This window comes from Echinops telfairi, unplaced genomic scaffold (genome assembly GCF_000313985.2).
Source record: "Echinops telfairi isolate 266 unplaced genomic scaffold, ASM31398v2 ScPeMD7_19;HRSCAF=73, whole genome shotgun sequence".
Classification (NCBI taxonomy): Eukaryota; Metazoa; Chordata; class Mammalia; order Afrosoricida; family Tenrecidae; genus Echinops; species Echinops telfairi.
In genome coordinates, this window is record NW_022103916.1 from 1343433 (window position 1) to 1362589 (window position 19157).

Consider the following 19157-nt stretch of genomic DNA (forward strand, 5'->3'; position numbering starts at 1 on the left):
TCTGAGACTACAAGTGTTCATAGGAGCAGAAAACCTCATGCTTTGCCCTCTCGCCAATCCTCATTGTAAGCATATATAGTGTCCAGTCACCTATGTTGTTAATCTGTACAAATAAACAATCTAAAAATCTGTCTTATCCTTGATCGTGTTTTACATTCTTTACCAGTGGCCAAATTAATGATAATATCAACAGAACTACCATATGCCCCATGGAAATTATTTATAAAGCCCTTCAACATAATAATAACGATGGTTTTAAAGTGAATCAAGGATATATATATAAACTATAGCTATATGAATGGGATTTCGAGCTCACACTTAATCATAGCCCCAATCCATGAACAATTAGATCTTATGACATGGACCTGCTCAATATCTATCCATATGAAATGTTCACTGAAGATATGGGTGCTACAGCAAAGTGTCGGAAGGAAGCAGGTGGTGCCTGACCATCAGAAAGAATAGCATCTAGGGTCTTAAAAGCTTGTCTTCAAACAAGGAGCAGGGTTGGGGAGGGAGGGGGAAAAACGAGCTGATATCAAGGGCTAATTAGAAAGAAAATGTTTTGGAAATGTTGATGGCAACATATGTACAAATGTGCTTAATACAATTGAATGATGGATTGTCATAAGATTCGTACGAGCCCCCCAATAAAGTGATATTTAAAAAACAAATGAACAACAACAAAAAAACAAGTGGCAATCTAAATGAGGTGTCAGCTAAGTCCACATAAAGGAAGCACATCAGCATGTGTGATCCAAGAATTACAAACAGTAAAAATACAAACCCAGAGGACGGAATGGTATTAGAATTTCAATTCTGAACACCCAGTTTACATAAGGATGTGGTTAACAGTAAGAGCCCAAAACCCATCTGCAGGGTCCTCCCATGCAGATTAAGTCATTGATGACACCCACTGACTATGGACCAGAGATGGGAAAGGCCTTGGTACCAGACATTGCAGTGTGGCTGACTGCAATTTGATTTAGGTCAAAATCTAACACCTTGTCAGTGAGCTCCCACTTGACCCAATATATAATTGCTGTAGCTTTTAATATTTTCTGCTTTGTTATTTATAAAATGTTTTTAAAGTTTCACTGTAATTAGGTTATCTGTTTGTATTCAGTCTTGATTTTTGTGCCATTTTCTGTATATGAAACCCAGATTAGGTAAACCTAGAGACAGAAACTGGATCAATAGATTCAAAGGGCCATGACAGGGAGGCTGGCAGGAAATGTGGAGCTACCAACAATGAATACAAAGTAGAAGACATGTCTTGGAATTGATGCAGTCATGGTTGCACAACTCTTATGATTATGATTCAACTATTGAAATGTATGACATGTGAATTGTATGTTGATGAACTTGTTAAAAGTAAACGAATTATTAAATTAAAAAATTTGAAATAACGAGGATTAGAACAGCTTCAACCTCTTTGAGTGGCACAAAAATGGCTAAGTCCTGGACTAGTTCAGGCTAGGTCAAACACCCCCAGAATTGTCACTGAAGTAAGTAAGGCCCAGTGATCTGCTTTCTAAAGATTTTAATCTTGAAAAACCCCTGGAGAAGCTGTTTTCTGCATAGATAGGATTTCTATGCGTCAGAATTGACTCATGGTAACATTCGTATTGGAATAAGTTTGTTGCTGTTGTTAGCTGCTGGGTTATGCACAAGGTTAGCTGCAAGTGGATAAGGCTGTTGTAGATGCATACAGTTTTCACTGACTGATTTTTAGAAGTAGATCATCAAACATTTTGTAGACAAATAAATGCATGTATATAAATTATATTTTAATGGAGGCTTTTTTATTCCTCCAGAACACCACAGGCATTTTATTATTTAATTCCTCTAGCTATTCTAAGTGCCCAGCACAGAGTCTGGAAAATAGGAGTCTCGGATATGTCTGGACAGGTATGCCGGCTTTTTCTAGAGAGAAAAGGCCTCATCATAGCCTGCCCAAACGCGGTGGGTGTAGTGGTGTCATGCGATCACCACTGGCTTCTTTTCTCGGGTGAAACAATTCTCCAAGGACATCCTGTCTGTGATTGACACTGCAGAGGAGAAACCCAACAGGGCCTGCCCATGACCTCTCGCGCACGTCTGTCCGCCCGCCTTCTCGGCCCTGCCTTGCGACTCCACCTCGGCCAATCAGCGAGCCCGGAGCAGATCTGCTGGTGAGGAGGAGGCTTGGAGCAAAATGGCTGCTGCGTGTCGGAGTGTGAAGGTACAGTCACTTCTCTCCTGCTTGTTGCGTGGCTGGCACGGCGCAGCCGTGTATCTGGGTCGGGAGTCGGGGAGGTTTGGGGAGGGATCGGTGCTGCGAAAGCATCATGAGTCATGCTTCGCTTAGGTCGGATTTTGGCGGTGGTTGGCGGTGAAGGTCAACACTTTAAGGCACACGTATCAGGGGTGACTGGGGGGGTTGCCTGCCGGTGCATTCCTCCGAGGTCCCGTCCGCCGAGGGGAGGGAGCCTACCCGGTCGCGCTGTAGGAGTAACTAGAAGCCGCCTTGCACCCCCTCCCACCTGCTCGGAAGCCGGGAGAAAGGACAGCTGTGTGCGTGGCGGTGGTCTGGACTGGGCAGCAGCTGACTGTGCCGCTCCTCACAGGGCCTGGTTTCAGTGATAACCGGAGGAGCCTCGGGGCTAGGCTTAGCCACGGCGATGCGACTCGTGGGGCAGGGAGCCTCTGCTGTGCTTCTGGACCTGCCCAACTCGGATGGAGAGGCCCAGGCCAAGAAATTAGGGAAGAACTGTGCCTTCGCCCCTGTCGACGTAAGTGGGGACACCCCTCCTCTCCAGGATGTGCAGGAGCTCAACAACACCAGCTTGCGAACCTGTGATTTCCCTCCCTTTAAGAGTACCGTCTATGTGTGCAATGAGCCCATGCCCTTGTCCCTTTGGGCCTGAGCCTTCAAGCACTGTGAAATATAGAAATCTCAAATTCACAAGAATGGGGATGAGGATTGGATCTGGCAGAATTTCCTGAAGGGCGTATGTGTTTGAAATGCATATTGAGCCCTGTAATTTTACATTAGGATGTGGTTAAATTTTGGGGGAAGCTATGGAAAGTAAAGGGTGCTTAAGTCATCTCAGCAGGTAGGCATATGGGAAAGCTATCTTCATATCAGTAATTTTCAAAGCAAGGATTTATTAGCGCTCCAGTCTATAGCAATTGAGAATCCCCAGTGGTATCTGAATTTATCGATAATGTAGATTTGAACCGTTTTTTTTGAAACACTGCCCTGAGGACCTAAAATTTTCACCTTAATCCTCTTCTTCCTCTCTCAAGTTCCACTGTAACTTCCTCTTGGTTTTTCCCCAGTTTATACAACTCTGGGACTCCATTCTCCTAGGTTTAGTAGTGTGCAGATATAGGCAATACCATTTCCACTTCTCCCTTTCAAGGTGACCTCAGAGAAGGACGTGCAAGCAGCCCTGACTGTAGCAAAAGCAAAGTTTGGCCGTGTGGATGTCGCAGTCAACTGTGCAGGCATTGCCGTGGCCATCAAGACATACAACTTAAAGAGGGGCCAGGTCCATAGCTTGGAGGACTTCCAACAAGTTCTCAATGTAAGACCTTAAAGCTCACCTTGGATAGGAAGAGGTATCTGGCTGTGGTTATCCCCAAAGCTTTCAGGGTACAGAAGAATGCGTCTGCCTCGGGTCTTACATCATGTATGTCTTCCAGGTGAATCTCATAGGTACCTTCAATATGATCCGCCTCGTGGCCCAAGAAATGGGCCAGAATGAACCAGACCAAGGAGGCCAACGTGGCGTCATCATCAATACTGCTAGTGTTGCAGCCTTTGATGGCCAGGTATGTAAGCAAGAACAAGGTTTGTGCCTCCTCAGTGATGTGTTGGGGTCCTCCCACCTTTTACCTCCACTCCTCCTTCTCCAGGTTGGACAGGCTGCATACTCTGCTTCTAAGGGGGGCATAGTAGGCATGACACTGCCTATTGCTCGGGATCTGGCTCCCATTGGCATACGGGTGATGACCATTGCTCCAGGTAGATATACCCTTTCCATGCCACACCTGAGATTTTGGGGCAGGAGGATCCTGTGGGCAGAGGTGGTGGAGTGGGGGGTGGGGGGTTAGGTGGGAAAGCCCTACCGAAATAGCAGTAGCCTTCCATCTCTGGACCCTAGGGATGCACCAAGAAGTATGGCTGAGATAAGGAAGGAAGGGCAAGAGAATATGAAAACAAGTGTGGGTCTCTGACTTTGGCTGTTTTATCTAGGTCTGTTTGGCACTCCATTGCTGACTAGCCTCCCAGACAAGGTACGCAACTTCTTGGCCAGCCAGGTGCCCTTCCCCAGCCGACTGGGCGACCCTACTGAGTATGCTCATCTGGTACAGGCCATAATTGAGAACCCATTTCTCAATGGAGAAGTCATTCGACTAGATGGTGCCATCCGAATGCAGCCCTGAAAGGAGATGGCAGAGAACACCCCCCCCACCTTTGCCTTTCCTTTGGAATGCTAGAGTCCACTTTGAGAGGAATCCCAGAGGCTCTTTTGTAACTTTGCCTACATGTCACTCTCTGTGCCTAATAAAGTTTGTATTTCTCAGCACTATGTGCTGGGGGGACTGATATGGGGAAACAAGGTGAATGTGTGAAGGCTCTGACAACGTTGATTGCTCAGAGCCCTGGGGTGGGATGGGAAAAGCAGTATTTCATATTTTTTTGTATCCTAAAACAACACTCTTGATTTCAGCGAATAACTTTATTATGGGGGGAAGAAGGTAGTAGTATTGGTTCAGTTACTTCCTATTGGGGAATGGATTGAGGGTGGGTGTAAACAGTATTTTCCTCTTTTCCTCATAGCCTTCTATGAGCTTGATGGAGACGGGGAAGAAGACCATTCTGAGCTCAGCGACTGCTGGTATTGAACTGTAGATGATACTGGGATGTAGGTTGATTGGTGTAGATTCTTGAATTCAGGTAATTCTGCCTGTAAAAGAAGTCCAGTGTGCGTTCAGTTGATGTCCTTTCCCTTTCTCCTTCTCAACATCCGTCCTCACCTTCCCTGACTTTCAACATCCCTCCCCACCACCATCCCCTAGTACTCACTCTTTTTTTTGCTCCTTAGCCAGTTGGTGGTTGAAGGAGCCCAGCCCCCTCCGAAATTCAGTACACAGTTCCCTCTCTTGCTGTTCCAGCTCTAGCATTGCCTGGGCCAAGTATGTGGTCTGGCTTTTCCATTCCTCATCCCGTGCTTTCTTGGCCTGGCGCTGTGCCTTCTTTTCACAGCGCTGCACTTCTTGGACTTTCCTGATGGCAGCTCGCTGCTCTGGAGTCATTCCCTTCCAGCAATAGGGCAGGACTCGATGGGGAGCGTTAGGGTTTTGGGCAACTTGGGGGTTCTCGGTCAGCAGGTCGCTTGTAATCTGGTTTTGGATATCCATAAAGTTGGCTGCCTGCTGACGCTGATATTCACAGTGCTTCCTCTCAGCCAGCTCAGTTACCTGGTGGGGTCCCCATAAATGTTAGCATTTGAGTGGCCAACTTCACAAAACTTTCAGGTGTGGGGACGGGGCGGTTATATGATCTTGCTCTCCATCTCAGAGAAGGAGCAGATACCACAGGGCCTCTTAATGACCCTTGAGGTGGCAGAAGGGTGAATAGGCAGGGAGAACTTCTCTGTCCTTAGGAATCCCTTAGACTAAGAGGCTGGGGTGGGAAGGTAAGTACTTTGTTCTCAAGTCATCCTGAGTCTGGAGGTAGGGAGAGGTATCGTCTGACTTAAGGGAGCCTTGAGGTGAAGGAAGGAGTCCTTAGGTAGAGAGGTAAGGAAAAATATGGTTAAGCTTCCCCAGGACATTGTTCAGGGGACTGAGGGGAACATAGTGCACTTGATGGCTCAGGCCATACCTGGGCTCTGTTGACGTTGGCTATGGCAGACTTCGTAGCCATGTGACAGGACTTCTCCAAGTTGGCCAGGTGAGTGGCCCGCATGTCCATGCCAAGGCACAGCTTGTCATTAAGCATATCTACAAAGAAATGTGGTCTGAGTACAACACTGGCCTGCTCCATTTCTGGTCCCTCATTTAGTCATTTGTTCAACAAGTTTTGTGTATATGTAAGTTTAGAGAGGTAGGTAATATTTTGAGTTAGGATATGGAAGAAGCTACATTGGGGGACTAAGGATAGCCAAAGTGGTAGCAACAAATTTTCAAAAGACTAGCTGAAAGATGTACCCCAAAGATGGGTCCCAATGCCAGTCCCAGTCATGTATCTTAGAAGGTACATGACCTTAGGTAAAACAATTTCATCTCTCTAAGTCGGTAGCTAGTAAAAACAGCCCTGGTTTCATAGTGGGTTATGCATTGGGTTGCTAACTACAGTATCAACAATTTGAAATCAGCTACTCAGGAGAAAGAGGAGGCTTTCTATTTCTGTAAGATTGATAGTGTCGGAAATCCACAGAGGCAGTTCTACTCTGTCCTATAGGTTTGCTATGAGTCAGAATCTACTTGATGGCACTGAGAAGCCTCTATCTACATGTATTGGTCTCCAAGGACACCACTAAATCAGATTCTTTCCTCAGCTCTGCTTAGTGAAGAAGATAATAATGTGGTAAGAACAATGACAGAGATATGTAAAAGGAATTTTCAGTGCTTTGGGTGGTGGGTAGGAGGAAGGCTTGCAGAAAGAGTTGGTTATTGGATTATGTTTTTGTATATAGGCAAAAAGCATAGGGCATTCCAAGCATGAGCCAAAGTATTGAAATGTTTTCATTCCAGCCTCTGGTCTCTGCTGGCCCTAGAACATGCTTTGGATGAGTAATAGATGTTATTCTTGGCTCTTTTTCTCTTTCTTTCTTTTCTTTTTTTCCTTCTTACTTTCTTAACTTACTTTCTCATTGAGGCCTTTCTCTTGTTGCCTAACCTAAATTTTGCAACCTGCCTACTCCAAAACAGTTATCCTCAGGGGATTTTTCTCCTTCGCACTTATCACTATCTAATATACTGTTTTACTAAAATATTTTATCTACTGTTTGTCTCATTAGAAGGCAATCTTTGTAAGGACAGAGTTTTTTTTGCTCGTTGCTGCTATGCCCCAGTATTTAAACCAGAGCCTGGCACATAGTAAGTAGGTTCGCAATAAATACTTGTTAAATGAATGAAAGAAATGAAGAAACAGTGTTGTGTATATCTTAAAGTACGAATAGTCTGCTGTTTTATTTTTAATCATTTTATTGGGGGCTCTTACAGCTCGCTCTATCTATCTATATTTCATCTATCTATTTGCTTTATCACATTCCATACATCAATTGTCTGAAACATATTTGTACCTATGTTGCCATCATCATTTTCTAAACATTTTTGTCTGCTGTTTCTGAAGCCAAAAATAGGAGTGACTGGAGAGCTTTGCAGGGAAGCCCTGGGGGCACAGTGGTTACACCTGGGACTGGTTTTAAACCACCAGCCACTCCCCGGGAGAAAAATGCAGCTTTCTACTCCCATAAAGAGTTTATAGTCTCAGAAACCCTGTCCTATATGGTTGCTATGAATGGAATTAACTCGATGGCAGTGAGTTTGGTTTCAGAGCTTTGCAGGGCCCATATTAAGGGTCAGAGACATGACCCTGAAGCTAGTAGGGAACATGGAAGGAGTTAAGGGGGTGGGAGGGGAGGGTGACATGATAAGATTTATATTCTAGAAAGCTCCTTGCTGTGGGGAAACCTGGAGGCAGAGAATCCACCGTGAAGACTACTGTAGTAAGTCTGTTGGGAGGATTCAGTGATAGAAAAATTGGAGGGGAAATGTATAGGAATTTATATCAACAATACTTGATGGGTTGGGTGAGGTAGTAGAGGAAAGATTTAGGGATGTGTCCCAGTTTTCTAGCTTCAATGATATGGTCACCACCAGAAGAATACAAAATGAAAAGCAGGTTTGGGGACACTGATGATTTGTTTAGAGCATGTTGAGTTGGTGGTAGTCAGCAGGAATCTAGATATGCGAATCTGCAGGTAGAGAATCCTTAGCACAGAAGGGGTAAGTGACATGGTGGTTAAGTCCAGAATGAAGGCTGAGGGCAACTGAAGTGAATTGGCAGGGTAGGGAGAACAGTGTGGCAGCTTGTACTTTACCTGCATACATCTCATTTCATTCTCACAAAACCTCTATGTAATATGGATTATCCTTGTCTTAAAGATGAGGAAACTGAAGTCCAGAGAAGAAAATAAATTTGCTCAAATCAACCAGTAAATGGCAGAGTCATTAATTAGGTCTGTACATTGTATTGCCTCTAAGTAACGACTAATCAGAACCATGGCTATACTGTCAGACAGAAGGAAGTCAGTCTGCCTAGTCTAACCTTTCAACATCAATTCCATGGAGAATTGGACTTCCCCAATGTACCTCTGGTCTGGATACTATACCTGGCTTAGGACAGCTTTCCACCAAGCCCCAGGTCTCCGAGTCTAGAGGGCCTGGCTGCTTACCTGTATGTATCTTATTAAATCTGGCTTGTTGTTGCTCCTGCAGCTGCCTTTCCAGGCTGTATCTGAACTGTTCCTGCTGCAATCTCAGGTATGTAGCCCTGTCCAGATTCTTCCCAGAGAAGCACTGGAGGCTGGCTGGGCCACAGAGGGGATCACTGTCACAAAGGTGGTTGGGAAGCACCTTCTTAAGTCCATTTGGATCCCAAAGGTCAAATTCACATCTGTTCTTGAGCTGCTGTTTCTGTTCACGAAAGTCCTGGATTTTCTTGGCCAACCGACGTGTCCTTTCTGCCTGTTCCTTCTCTAGCATTTGGGCTACTAGATCATAATGTACCTGGTTGGTACCTGGAGGCGGGGAAGATCATTGTGAAGGCACCACAGGAGGGACAGAGCCCACCTACTATGGCCTGTGCTCCCAAGGCCTATTTGATTACCCAACTACCCCTACCCCTTAGGCCCTACTCAGAGCCAGAGCTGCCCTACTTCAGCCTACTGAGTCCCTTGTCTCATCTTTCTGGCCCTACTCTGGCCCCTGGCCTCTTCTTTTTTAAGAAAACATTTTGTTGGGGGCTTACACAGCTCATATTACCATCCATCTATTCATCCATTGTGTCAAGCACATTTGTACATATGTTCTGGCCTCTTTCTTTACCATAAGCTGCATCCCTGTTCCGCTCTGTTGTCTCTCGAAGCTTTCGTTCTGCAACTTGGCTATTTAGGGCTTTGACATCCACCTGGTTCCAAAGAAATGAACTAAGTAAGCATAGGGGTCCATCAGGGGCCTTGGATTTACTAACATAAACCGCTTATAATTAATCCCCAAATGCTATAGATTTCCAGTACATACTGGATAAAGTTTCAGTGACTGAGCATAGCTTTCTAAGTCCCCCACTCCTCCTGTCTCATCTCTTAGTACTCTTTTCTCATGTACCAGTATAACACTAGCCTTAGTAGCTTTGCTTACGATTCTCTGCATATCTTAGGCTGTTTAAACTTTTTAAAAAAAATCGTTTTATTATCACAATCCAAACATACATCAATTGTGTAAAGCACATTTGCACATTCATTGCCCTCATCATTCTCAAAACATTCCCTCTCCACTCAAGCCCCCGGCATCAGGTTCTCTTTTTTTCCCCCTCTGTCTCTGCTCCCCCCTCCCGAAGGCCATTTAAACATAGACCTTTTACAAGCTATTCTTTCTTCACCTGAGACTCTTTCTTTCCTTAAGACCTGCTAAGGCGTCACCTTCTTGACTCCTTTGGTTGCTGCTAATTCCACACACTGTCTACAATATATTTAAATCTGTCTCTATCTATTATTTCCTTCACCAGACTGAGCTTTTTAAAAGGCAACCTGGGTTTTATATTCACAACCTAGTACAGCAGTTGGCACAGAGGTTATGAGGAATCAGACCACACATTTCTAAGCTCATTACTTGTGTCAGCTGCTGTGCTCTGGTTTTCAAAGCTGCTACTGTATGTTATCATTCCCTCAAAAACGTTATTTAGCCTCATTTAACAGAGAGGGACCCTGGCGCTCCTAGAAGACACATCGAATAAGCCGGGTCCTTGCCTACAGATCTGGTGTCTTCCAGAATATCATTGTGCATCCTCCTCTATTCACCCAACTGACGATCTTTTTCTCTTCTTTTTTCTTTTTTTAAACATTTTATTTTTATAAACATACAACTGTTATCACAATCCATACACACATCAATTCTTTTTTCCCTGATCAATATTTTCTCTTTATTTTTCATTGTAATTCATTGAAAACTTTCCGAAATAGTACAAAAGGGAATACAGTTTAACGAAGAGTAAGTGTTCCTCCCATTTCTGTCTCTCACTCTGATTACCTTAGAGATCTTGTGGGTTCTGTTCCAGACCAATGAAATAAAGCAAGTATCACAATAAAGCAACAACAAAACCTGCTGTCATTGAGTTGATGCTGACTCATAGCGATCCTCTGAGACCGTGAAGAACACCCCCTATAAGTTTCCAAGCCTAACTTTATGGGGGTAGAAAGCCCTGTTTCTCTCTCCTAGGGAGCTGGCTGGTGGTTTTGAACTGCTGACCTTGTGGCTCACAGCCTATTATGTAACACTATGCCCCAGGGCTCCTTTCACAATAAGGCAAGTCACAAATTTTTGATTTCTCAGTGCATACAAAAGTTGTTTACACTAAACTATAGTCTGCTATGTGTATATTATGACGCTTAAAATATGAGAATTATAAAAATGTGACACAAAGTGAGCATATGTTGTTGGTAAAATGGCACCAATTGTCTTGATCAATGCAGGTTTGCCACAAACTTTTAAGTTGTAAAAAATATACTCTGTCAAGTGCAATAAAACGAAAAGCAATAAAACGGGGTATGCTTGTAGAGCCCTCCAGAGGTTGTTTAAGTGTATACAAGACCAAATATTTCTTTTTTTAAAAAAAATCATCTTATTGGGGCTCGTACAACTCTTATAATCCATACATACATCCATTGTGTCAAGCACATTTGTACAGTTGTTGCCATCATCATTCTCAAAACATTTGCTATCTACTTGAGCCCTTGGTATCAGGTCCTCATTTTCCCCCTCCTTCCTCGCTCCACCCTCCCTCATGAACCCTTGATAATTTATAAATTATTATTATTTTGTCATGTCTTACACTGTCCAACATCTCCCTTCACCCACTTTTCTGTTGTCCATCCCCCAGGGAGCGGGTTATATGTAGATCCTTGTAATCCGTTCCTCCTTTCTACCCCCACTTCCCTTCACCCTCCCGGTCAAATATTTCTTTAGACCTCTTGACTCCATGTTGCCTGTATTTCGAGAACAGGTGGTCCAAGAAGAGTTAGTTGTCATTGACTCTTCTCAGTCTCTTTCCCAGCATCCTCTATAACCCCTTCCCAGGTCTTTCCCAGGCCTGTAGGATAGGTACTTTCTACTCTCCTTTCCAGCTTTAGGGCCTACTGAAATGTTATAATGGGCACTGCTATATTACTCTCCAGGTCTATAAACCCCAAATCTCACTGCCATCGAGTTGATGCCAACTCACAGTGACTCGATAGGACAGGCTAGACCTGCCCCTGTGAGTTTCTGAGAAGAGCTTTTTTCTGGGAGTAGAGAGCTTCATCTTTCTCCCCTCCAGGCCTCTGTGGTTAGGTGCCATCGAGTTGGTTCTGACCCATAGTGACCCTATACCCAACAGAAGGAAATATTGTATGGTCCTGCACCATCCTCACAGTGTCCATAGCCCTGAGAAAGTCCCTGCTGCACACTTACCCCCATGACTCGGTTTCGCACATTGAAGAATCGGTTCTGTCGTTCCTTTTCTCGATTTTGTCTAGCCTTAATGGCTGCCAACTCTTTGGAATCTGATGGCAGATCTACCTTATACATCCTGGAACAAGGGTGAAACAGAATGCTTAATCAATAAAGACCATCATCCATGACTATCCCTCCCTCTTTTCTTTCCTCCCATAATATCCCTCCGGCATTTGTTCCTACTGATCTGAATTTCAAATATAGTGCATTATCTGTCCTCCAGCTCTGTTGTCACCTTAGTGCAAGCTGCAAAATTTGGTGCAACACAACATCCTCAGGAGCCTCAGGGCCTTCCTTGTTATACAGTTAGACTTGCTAGTTCTTTCTCTGCACTGGCTACCATAGTCATCTTTTTTTTTTTTTGTATTTAGACCTATGTATTTTTTTAAAATCATTTTATTGGGGCTTGTACAATTCTTTTTTTTAAATCGTTTTATTAAGGCCTCATACAACTCTTATTACAATCCATACATACATCAATTGTGTAAAGCACATTTGTACATTCATTGCCCTCATCATTCTCAAAACTTCCGCTCTCCACCCAATCCCCTGGGGAGCTCGTACAATTCTTATCACAATCCATCCATCCATCCATTGTGTCAAGCACATTTGTACATTTGTTGCCATCATCGTTTTCAAAACATTTGCTTTCTACTTGAGCCCTTGGTATCATCAGCTCCTCATTTTCCCCCTCCCTCCCCCTCCCTCCCTCATGAACCCTTGATAATTTATAAGTTATTATTATTTTATCTACCATAGTGATCTTTCAAAAAACAAATATTACCATGAAATTTCTCTGTTTAAAGTATTTAAAAGCAGCTTCAAAAACAAATTTTGATTCAACTCAGCAGTAGATTGAAAGAAAGATCTGGCAACCTACTTCCATACAATCAAAGTAGTGACAGTCCCATGCAGTGCAGTCTATTCTGAAACACACAGGGTTGCCATGAGTCAGAACTGACTCAGCTTTTCCCCCCAAGAGTTTTATTGGCACATAATTTACATATCATATAATTGAATAGTTCAACCATTCAATCATATCAAGGGGAATGATACAGTCACCAGTACATCTATCTTAGAGCATTTCTCCCCCCCCCCCATCCATGGTTGAACTGCTTTTAAAATGAGTTGTTGTGCTCCTTCCCCACCCCGCCTTCAGTATTTACTCCTGAGATCCCCTTTCCCTCCCTATTGTCCACCCTCACCCCCGTATTCCCTATGACATTTTTAATCGGTTATCATACATCCACTCCTATGCTTCACAGTTGAGAAACCCCACAGAAAACAATGAAAAAAGGATAAGATCCTATTAGTATAAAGACAAAAACCCACATAATGTGTCAGTGGGAGAAGTCCTCCATCAACATTCAAAAAGCCAGGGAAAGAATTTCTGTCACAGACCAACTAAGAGATGCTTGCACCAGTACAAATTCAGGTCGTGCCTATAGGGAGGTTGACTGGCCAAATATCGAGTTCGATCCAGCATAATCAAGATTCCAATGGTCTCTGCCAGCTAGTAGGGCTGTTCAGCCTTGTCTTTGGCTATGGCGAATATGCCAGCGGCTGAGTCTGATTATATACTGTGCAGATGGGTTTGGGGCTCCCACTGTCCTTCATAACCTTTTACAAATTGGGTATTCTTAATTTTAGCTCTGTATTTTCTCTTCACCATATTTGAATTTTGTAATTGTCATCTTTGGATCACACAAGCTGGTGTGCTGCTTCTGTGTGGACTTAGTTGATTCCTTGCTCAATGGCTGCTTGCTTGAATACAAGCCTTTAAGACACCAGACACTATTTCGATTGATAGCCAGGTACCATCTACTTTCTTCACATTTGCTGTAGCACCCTGATTGATCTTCAATGATCATCTCATGAAGGTGAGTGTTGAGCAGGGCCATGTCAAAACCAACTTTTTTTTAGGGGGTGGGGTTACCCACAGCCTACAAGGTCCAAACTCCTCTGCTAGATTTAGAAAGTTCTTCATGATCTGACTCTATTCACTTTCTAGCCTCATACTCATTTGTAACACTTCTCCCTTGCTTATTTATGCTCTACTCAGTTTTACCCATCTCAGTAAATGATACCATCATTCACCAAGTTGTCAAAAACCTATAAGGCATCCTTCAACCCTTTCTCTTACTCTTTCAATATATATTCCCAATTTGTGATGGCTCCCACCCTGGTATAAACCGCCATCATTGTTTTCTTGGGTGACTGCCAGAGTCTCCACATTGGTCTTCCAGCTTCCTCTGTTGTCTTCTGTAGTCCACTTATTCCACAGAAATCAGAATTATTTTTCTGAAATAAATTCTCCCCCTTTATTTTTTATCACTTATTGTCTCATCAGATGACAGCGTACAGGGCTTACATTTGTCTATGTCCTCAACTTGAGAAACTCACATTTGGCATAAACCAAACTAAACCAAACCCACTGTCATTGATTCCAACTCAAAGTAACCTTATTTAGGGGTTTCAAGGATATAAATCTTTGTGTTGGAGCATAAAGCCTTTTCTCCAGTGAAATTGCTAGTGAGTTTGGAATGCTAACCATGCAGTTATCAGTCCAACACTGCCAAGTCAAAGCCAAAGAAAAATGAAAACATCTTCAGATTTGATCATGTTTCTCACCTTAACATTCTCCCATGGCTTCCCACTGCCCTTAGATCTAATCTCCTTATCATGGGCTTGCAAGCTCTAGTTCTTGTACACCTCCCCAGTTCAACTCTTTTCACGCCCATGCTTATCATGCTCCAGGTTCACTGGACTCCCATCACGTCCTCAAACATAAAAACTCTTTGGAACTCAGGGCTTTTATACATAGAACGCTGTTCTCCGTTCCTATGGCTAGTTCCCATTTGTTGTCACGATTTTTAAACTGAAAGGCATGATGAAACAAGGATCACTTCCCCAACTTAATATCCCATTTTTTCTCTCTCATCCTTAACCCAAGAAGTAACCACTCTCTAAAATGTGTTACAATTCCCTTATTATAATTCATAAAAATATTGTATGTGTACATGATTCAGTGAACAGTATTTTAAGTTTTCTTGTTTTTCAACTTCACAAAATATTATTCTGTGTGTTTTTTCTGAATAATTTTTTCATTCAATGTTCATTCCATTGTTTAACAATGGAATATTTGGGGTGTGCCTACTAAGTAACTGGGAGACATCATGGAACAAAACAAAAATCTCAAGAAAGAAAATGTTTTGAAAATGATGATGGCAAGAAATGTACAAATGTGCTTGATACAATGGATGACTGTATGGATTGTGATAAGAGTTGTACGAGTCCCCAATAAAATAATTTAAAAAACCCCACAATTTTAAGAGTTCCTTACATGCTCTGCACACTAGTAATTTTTTTGGTAATTTCTTAATTTAAGTGTTACAAGCATCTTCTCCAAATGTGTAGCTTGTCGTTTCACTTTATTATTATATACTCACTTTATGGTAGCAATTGATATGTACAAAGAATATGGTTAACATACATATTTATGAAACACAACAACAAAACAAATACCCATGAACCCTTCACAGAACCTAGAGAAGCTTTCTGTTTGCACTTGATCTTTCTACTATCTTTATGGCTTATTTTGATAAATATGAATATAGTCCAACTATCAATCTTTTCCTTTAAGTTGTTATTGCGTGCTGTCAGTTGTCACAGCAACCCTTATATGACAGAATAAAACTGTTCCATAAACCAGCAGGTTGCCGGAACTTTTCTCCTGTGGAGCAGATGGTTGGTTTGAGCCACCAATCTTTTGGTTAGCAGTTGAGCACTTATTATACTACCTTGGTTCCTTAGTAGTTTTTATTATTTGAGAAATCACACCTTACCCTGTTGTCTTAAAGACATTTTCCTCTAAAATCTTTTCTCATTTATGTTTTTAGTCCATTTGGAATTGCATTTTGTTATGGTAAGAGATAGGGATCTCATTTAATGCTTCCCCCATGCTCATCTCACTCTAAATATGGAACTATAGTTTGCTATGAGTTATGATGTTTCTGTCCTTTGGTCATTTTATCCCCTCAGCCTGATCCTGTTTCTCCAATTTAAACTTCATTTAAGGTTCCTCTACTAAATCCTGTCATTCATGTCTTCTCAATTTCCTGGACTTATTTAAAGTATTTAGCATGCTTCTCAGCCTTGTGACACCTTTAAAAAAATATACAATAGTAACAGGAATAGCTATGACAGTCACCAAACACTCTCCATGCCAACCCCAGTCTACCGATTTCGTCTACTGTCATAATCAGTAATTATTTCTGACTTGTCCAGCCGTTCTTAGATTCCAGGGTTTCTCCTAGGAGGCATACTTAGTGGGGAAGACAAACCAGGTCATTTTGAAGGATACAAGAAAATCTAAACCCTTATCTCTAGGCACACAACTAAGTATTACTTCATGATCTCTCATATACATATTTGCATGCACTATATCATGTGTCTGGAATGCTACACTCCCATCATCTGTCTCTGTCCACTTGGTAAACTTCTAGTCATCCTCCAAAGTCCAACTCAAAAGTCATCACTTCTAATTTCAGAAAAAATAAGAGAGTAAGAAGGTACTTGAATACCAGGCTAAAGCCTCTGTAGGTTTTGGCCTGATGAGGAAACTATTGAAGGGCTTTAAGTGAGGAGATGATACATTCATATTAACATTTTTGATGGATGATATAGAAAGATACTGCTATCACATCAACTCTGATTCGTAGTAACCCTACAGGACAGAGTAGAACTGCTCTTTTGGGTTTCCAAGGCTGTACATCTTCAAAGGAGCAGAGAGCCTCATCTGTCCCCCTTGGAGTATCTGGTAGGTTAGAACTGTTGATTTTATGGCTAGCAGCTCAACACATAACCCACTATGCTACCAGGGCTCCTGATGTAGAAGGATAGGAGGTAAAAGGACAGGCTAGGGCCTCTCTCAATCAGATGAGCTTAGAGTTACCTGGGGCTTCATTGAAGGGGACAGCTCTGGGACTGGGAGGTTAAGGGGACACTGAGAAGTGAAGATTCAATAGATATAGACTTCTTGGACTATCAATTATCCAGTATATGGAATTGGTAGGGGGATAAGGATGGAGGAGAGGAATAGAAAAGGTAGGGAGCAGAGGAGAAGGAACAGAGGGGCACAGGATAGGGAAAAGAGGGTAGAGTAAGATGAGAAGCAAGAGATTGGGCAGAAGAGGATGGACTAATAGGAATGAGATGGAGGGAAGGCAATGAAAAGAGATGGGGGTAGGGAGGAAATATGGTGGGGAGCATTGACTTAAGTACCCTGACTCCTGGGGTACACAAAATACCTTTCTCATCAAGGAGTCCAGGTTTTGGAGCTCTCAGGGTTGGGTCTGGGATCAAGTGCCCAACTGGTTTAGGTCCAAATCGGTTCTTGAACTATAGTGGCAGTCTCGAAACTCTGGAGAGGAGAGGAGAGGAGACAGGATATAACAGCAGTGTCTCAGGCCATAGCGTCCCCCAGTCTATACCCTTGTCACTTGTAACCTCCCCTTTACATTCCATCCTCTTCAAATCGCCCCTCACCCGCGCATGACAAGCTCTGAGTTTATGTGACAACAAATCATCTTGCCTGTCCCTCGTTCCCATCAACCCTCCGGTCCCAATGTCCTTATAATTCCCAACCTTGGTCCGAGCCTTCCAAGTGACCAGGCTAAAGCCAACGCCTAGTTCCCAGTTTCTTCTCGCAGGTCCTAACCCTGCTGCTACTTGTGAATTTCAGAAAGCTTGAATTTTAGTCCTGCCAAAAAGCCTATGGTATCCCCGAACGCTGCGAGGAGTCCTCCCAGCAAGGTCGTCAGTGGTTTGTGTTGCCCAAGTAACAAGAAAGGAGGGTGGGGCTTAAAAACCTGTCGTAATCCTGCCCCTTGGCAACGGATCAACAAAACTTCCACACCAACCAAAGGCCCCGCCTCTGGTTCCCACCGTTACGGAAACCGGAAATTTCATCAGCCTTGACTCATTCTCGCGAGGCTTGCCATGCGCCCGGCCTGCACTGCGGTGTTTCCCGCGCGGGCTTCCCGGTTCCTGGGCGGAAAACGCAGCCTCTCTTATTTCTTTTGGCTTTGCCGCCGCCGCCGCTTCTGCCATGGGTTTCCTGAAATTGATTGAGATCGAGAATTTTAAGTCGTACAAAGGGCGACAGATCATCGGACCATTTCAGAGGTTCACGGCCATTATTGGACCTAATGGCTCTGGTGAGATAAACCTGGCCGCGGCCCTGCACGCGTCCCGGCCTGGACCCCCTATCCGACTCCAGAGTAGTGCAACCCAGCCCACGTCACTTGAAACGTAGTGAACCTTAAAGTGCTTTTGCCCTATCTGAAGAAGTTTGTCCAAATCTACTGTCTATATTCCGGTGAGCTTTCTCGAATCTTTCCCCCAGGTTGCTTCCGCCCACCACCCCCTTCTGTCAAAAGTGGCATGCTCTAGTAGGCTGCTAGTTTTACGTCTTGCCAAATCTTGATCTTCCGGCTTCCCTGCCCCTACTGTTTGACCTTTCTGAAAGATGTGGGATGACTGGATGACTGAATGACTGATATCCTACCCTTAGCCCCTGGTCCCAAAGGGTACGCCTCAATCCTCTCTCTGGCCTCCCATTGGTACTCTCCAATTTCCCTCTTTTTACACTTCCTCTCTTGAATTTCTGATTCAGCATTGTACTCTCCAGTATTCTTGGGGATCTTAATACCTCTCCTCCGTCCTCCCCCCGCCCCCACACGTCAGACTAAGGTGCCTCAAACTCCTCTTTCCTGACACTATAAAACCTGGGACATGCCCACCAAATGTTCATTGAATGCTTACTGTTAGCAGGAGCTGTTAGAGATGCTGTGGAATAGAATAAGCCAAGCCTATATTTTCAGGGAACTTTAATTTCAGTGGAAAAGACATTAATAAAGAGAAAATAATTTAGTAAAGAAGAAAATGCTATGAGGGAAATAGAACACCATAAATTCCTTCCACCATTTGGAATTCTGTTTTCCACCCCAGAGATATTTCAGCTGCAACATTTCCTAACCTGAAAGGTTGCCCTTGCTGCATATCTTACACCATCCGACGTCTCCCTTTTGACGCCTTGTGTTCTCACAGGCTGGTGTGCTTCTTCCATGTGGGCTTTGTTGTTTCTCAGTTAGATAGATGGCTACTTGTTTATCTTCCAGCCCATAGGACCCCACATTCTATATCTTTTGATAGCTGGGCACCATCAGCTTTCTTCACCGCATTTACTTTTGCATCTGCTTTGTCTTAAGCGATCCTGTCGGGGTAGGCTGGTGTGCTTCTTCTATGTGGGCTTTGTTGTTTCTCAGCTAGATGGCTGCCTGTTTATTTTCAAGCCTTTAAGACCCCAGATGCTATATCTTTTGATA

At 43.4% G+C, this 19157-nt stretch overlaps 3 protein-coding genes across 5 annotated transcripts in view; 2 read left to right on the plus strand and 1 right to left on the minus strand.

The window, feature by feature from the left end:
• Nucleotides 1–2149: 2149 nt before the first annotated feature.
• HSD17B10 (hydroxysteroid 17-beta dehydrogenase 10) lies at nt 2150–7130 on the plus strand. Of its 2 annotated transcripts, XM_045288257.1 has the most exons (7): nt 2150–2224; nt 2610–2774; nt 3408–3572; nt 3691–3819; nt 3904–4012; nt 4244–4284; nt 4832–7130. In XM_045288257.1, exons 1-7 carry the CDS (start codon nt 2198–2200, stop codon nt 4901–4903), a joined length of 708 nt encoding a protein of 235 aa, XP_045144192.1. In that variant the 5' UTR covers nt 2150–2197; the 3' UTR covers nt 4904–7130. The 2 variants fall into 2 exon arrangements, with proteins under 2 accessions (XP_045144192.1, XP_004713181.1); XM_004713124.2 differs by lacking the exon at nt 4832–7130 and having other exon boundaries at nt 4244–4597.
• RIBC1 (RIB43A domain with coiled-coils 1) lies at nt 4716–17615 on the minus strand. 2 transcript variants are annotated; one of them, XM_004713126.2, is made up of 8 exons: nt 17416–17615; nt 17079–17191; nt 11728–11845; nt 9109–9190; nt 8457–8801; nt 5879–5997; nt 5078–5472; nt 4716–4958 (listed from the first exon to the last, which is right to left on the minus strand). In XM_004713126.2, the coding sequence occupies exons 3-8, from the start codon at nt 11842–11844 to the stop codon at nt 4877–4879; spliced, it is 1140 nt and encodes a 379-aa protein (XP_004713183.1). In that variant the 5' UTR covers nt 11845; nt 17079–17191; nt 17416–17615; the 3' UTR covers nt 4716–4876. The 2 variants fall into 2 exon arrangements, with proteins under 2 accessions (XP_004713183.1, XP_045144193.1); XM_045288258.1 differs by lacking the exon at nt 8457–8801 and having other exon boundaries at nt 4951–5472.
• A 194-nt stretch (nt 17616–17809) lies between these two features.
• The window catches only part of SMC1A (structural maintenance of chromosomes 1A), an 80517-nt gene continuing 79169 nt past the window's right edge, over nt 17810–19157 (plus strand). The window contains exon 1 of the mRNA XM_004713127.4: nt 17810–17987. Coding sequence (XP_004713184.1) covers nt 17879–17987 — 109 coding nt within the window. The 5' untranslated portion in view covers nt 17810–17878. The remainder of the gene's footprint in view (nt 17988–19157) is intronic.

What these genes read in the sequence shown, in the direction of transcription:
- HSD17B10 (XM_004713124.2), top strand. Translation starts at nt 2,198, where the DNA reads ATGGCTGCTGCGTGTCGGAGTGTGAAG. An exon ending in ACTTCCAACAAGTTCTCAAT is followed by an intron (nt 3,573 to 3,690) that starts GTAAGACCTTAA and finishes TATGTCTTCCAG; the next exon opens with GTGAATCTCATAGGTACCTT. An exon ending in GGTGATGACCATTGCTCCAG is followed by an intron (nt 4,013 to 4,243) that starts GTAGATATACCC and finishes TGTTTTATCTAG; the next exon opens with GTCTGTTTGGCACTCCATTG.
- RIBC1 (XM_004713126.2), bottom strand. Translation starts at nt 11,844, where the DNA reads ATGTATAAGGTAGATCTGCCATCAGATTCCAAAGAGTTGGCAGCCATT. An exon ending in ATTTAATAAGATACATACAG is followed by an intron (nt 5,998 to 8,456) that starts GTAAGCAGCCAG and finishes ATTTCTTTGTAG; the next exon opens with ATATGCTTAATGACAAGCTG. An exon ending in CCAACGTCAACAGAGCCCAG is followed by an intron (nt 5,473 to 5,878) that starts GTATGGCCTGAG and finishes GGACCCCACCAG; the next exon opens with GTAACTGAGCTGGCTGAGAG.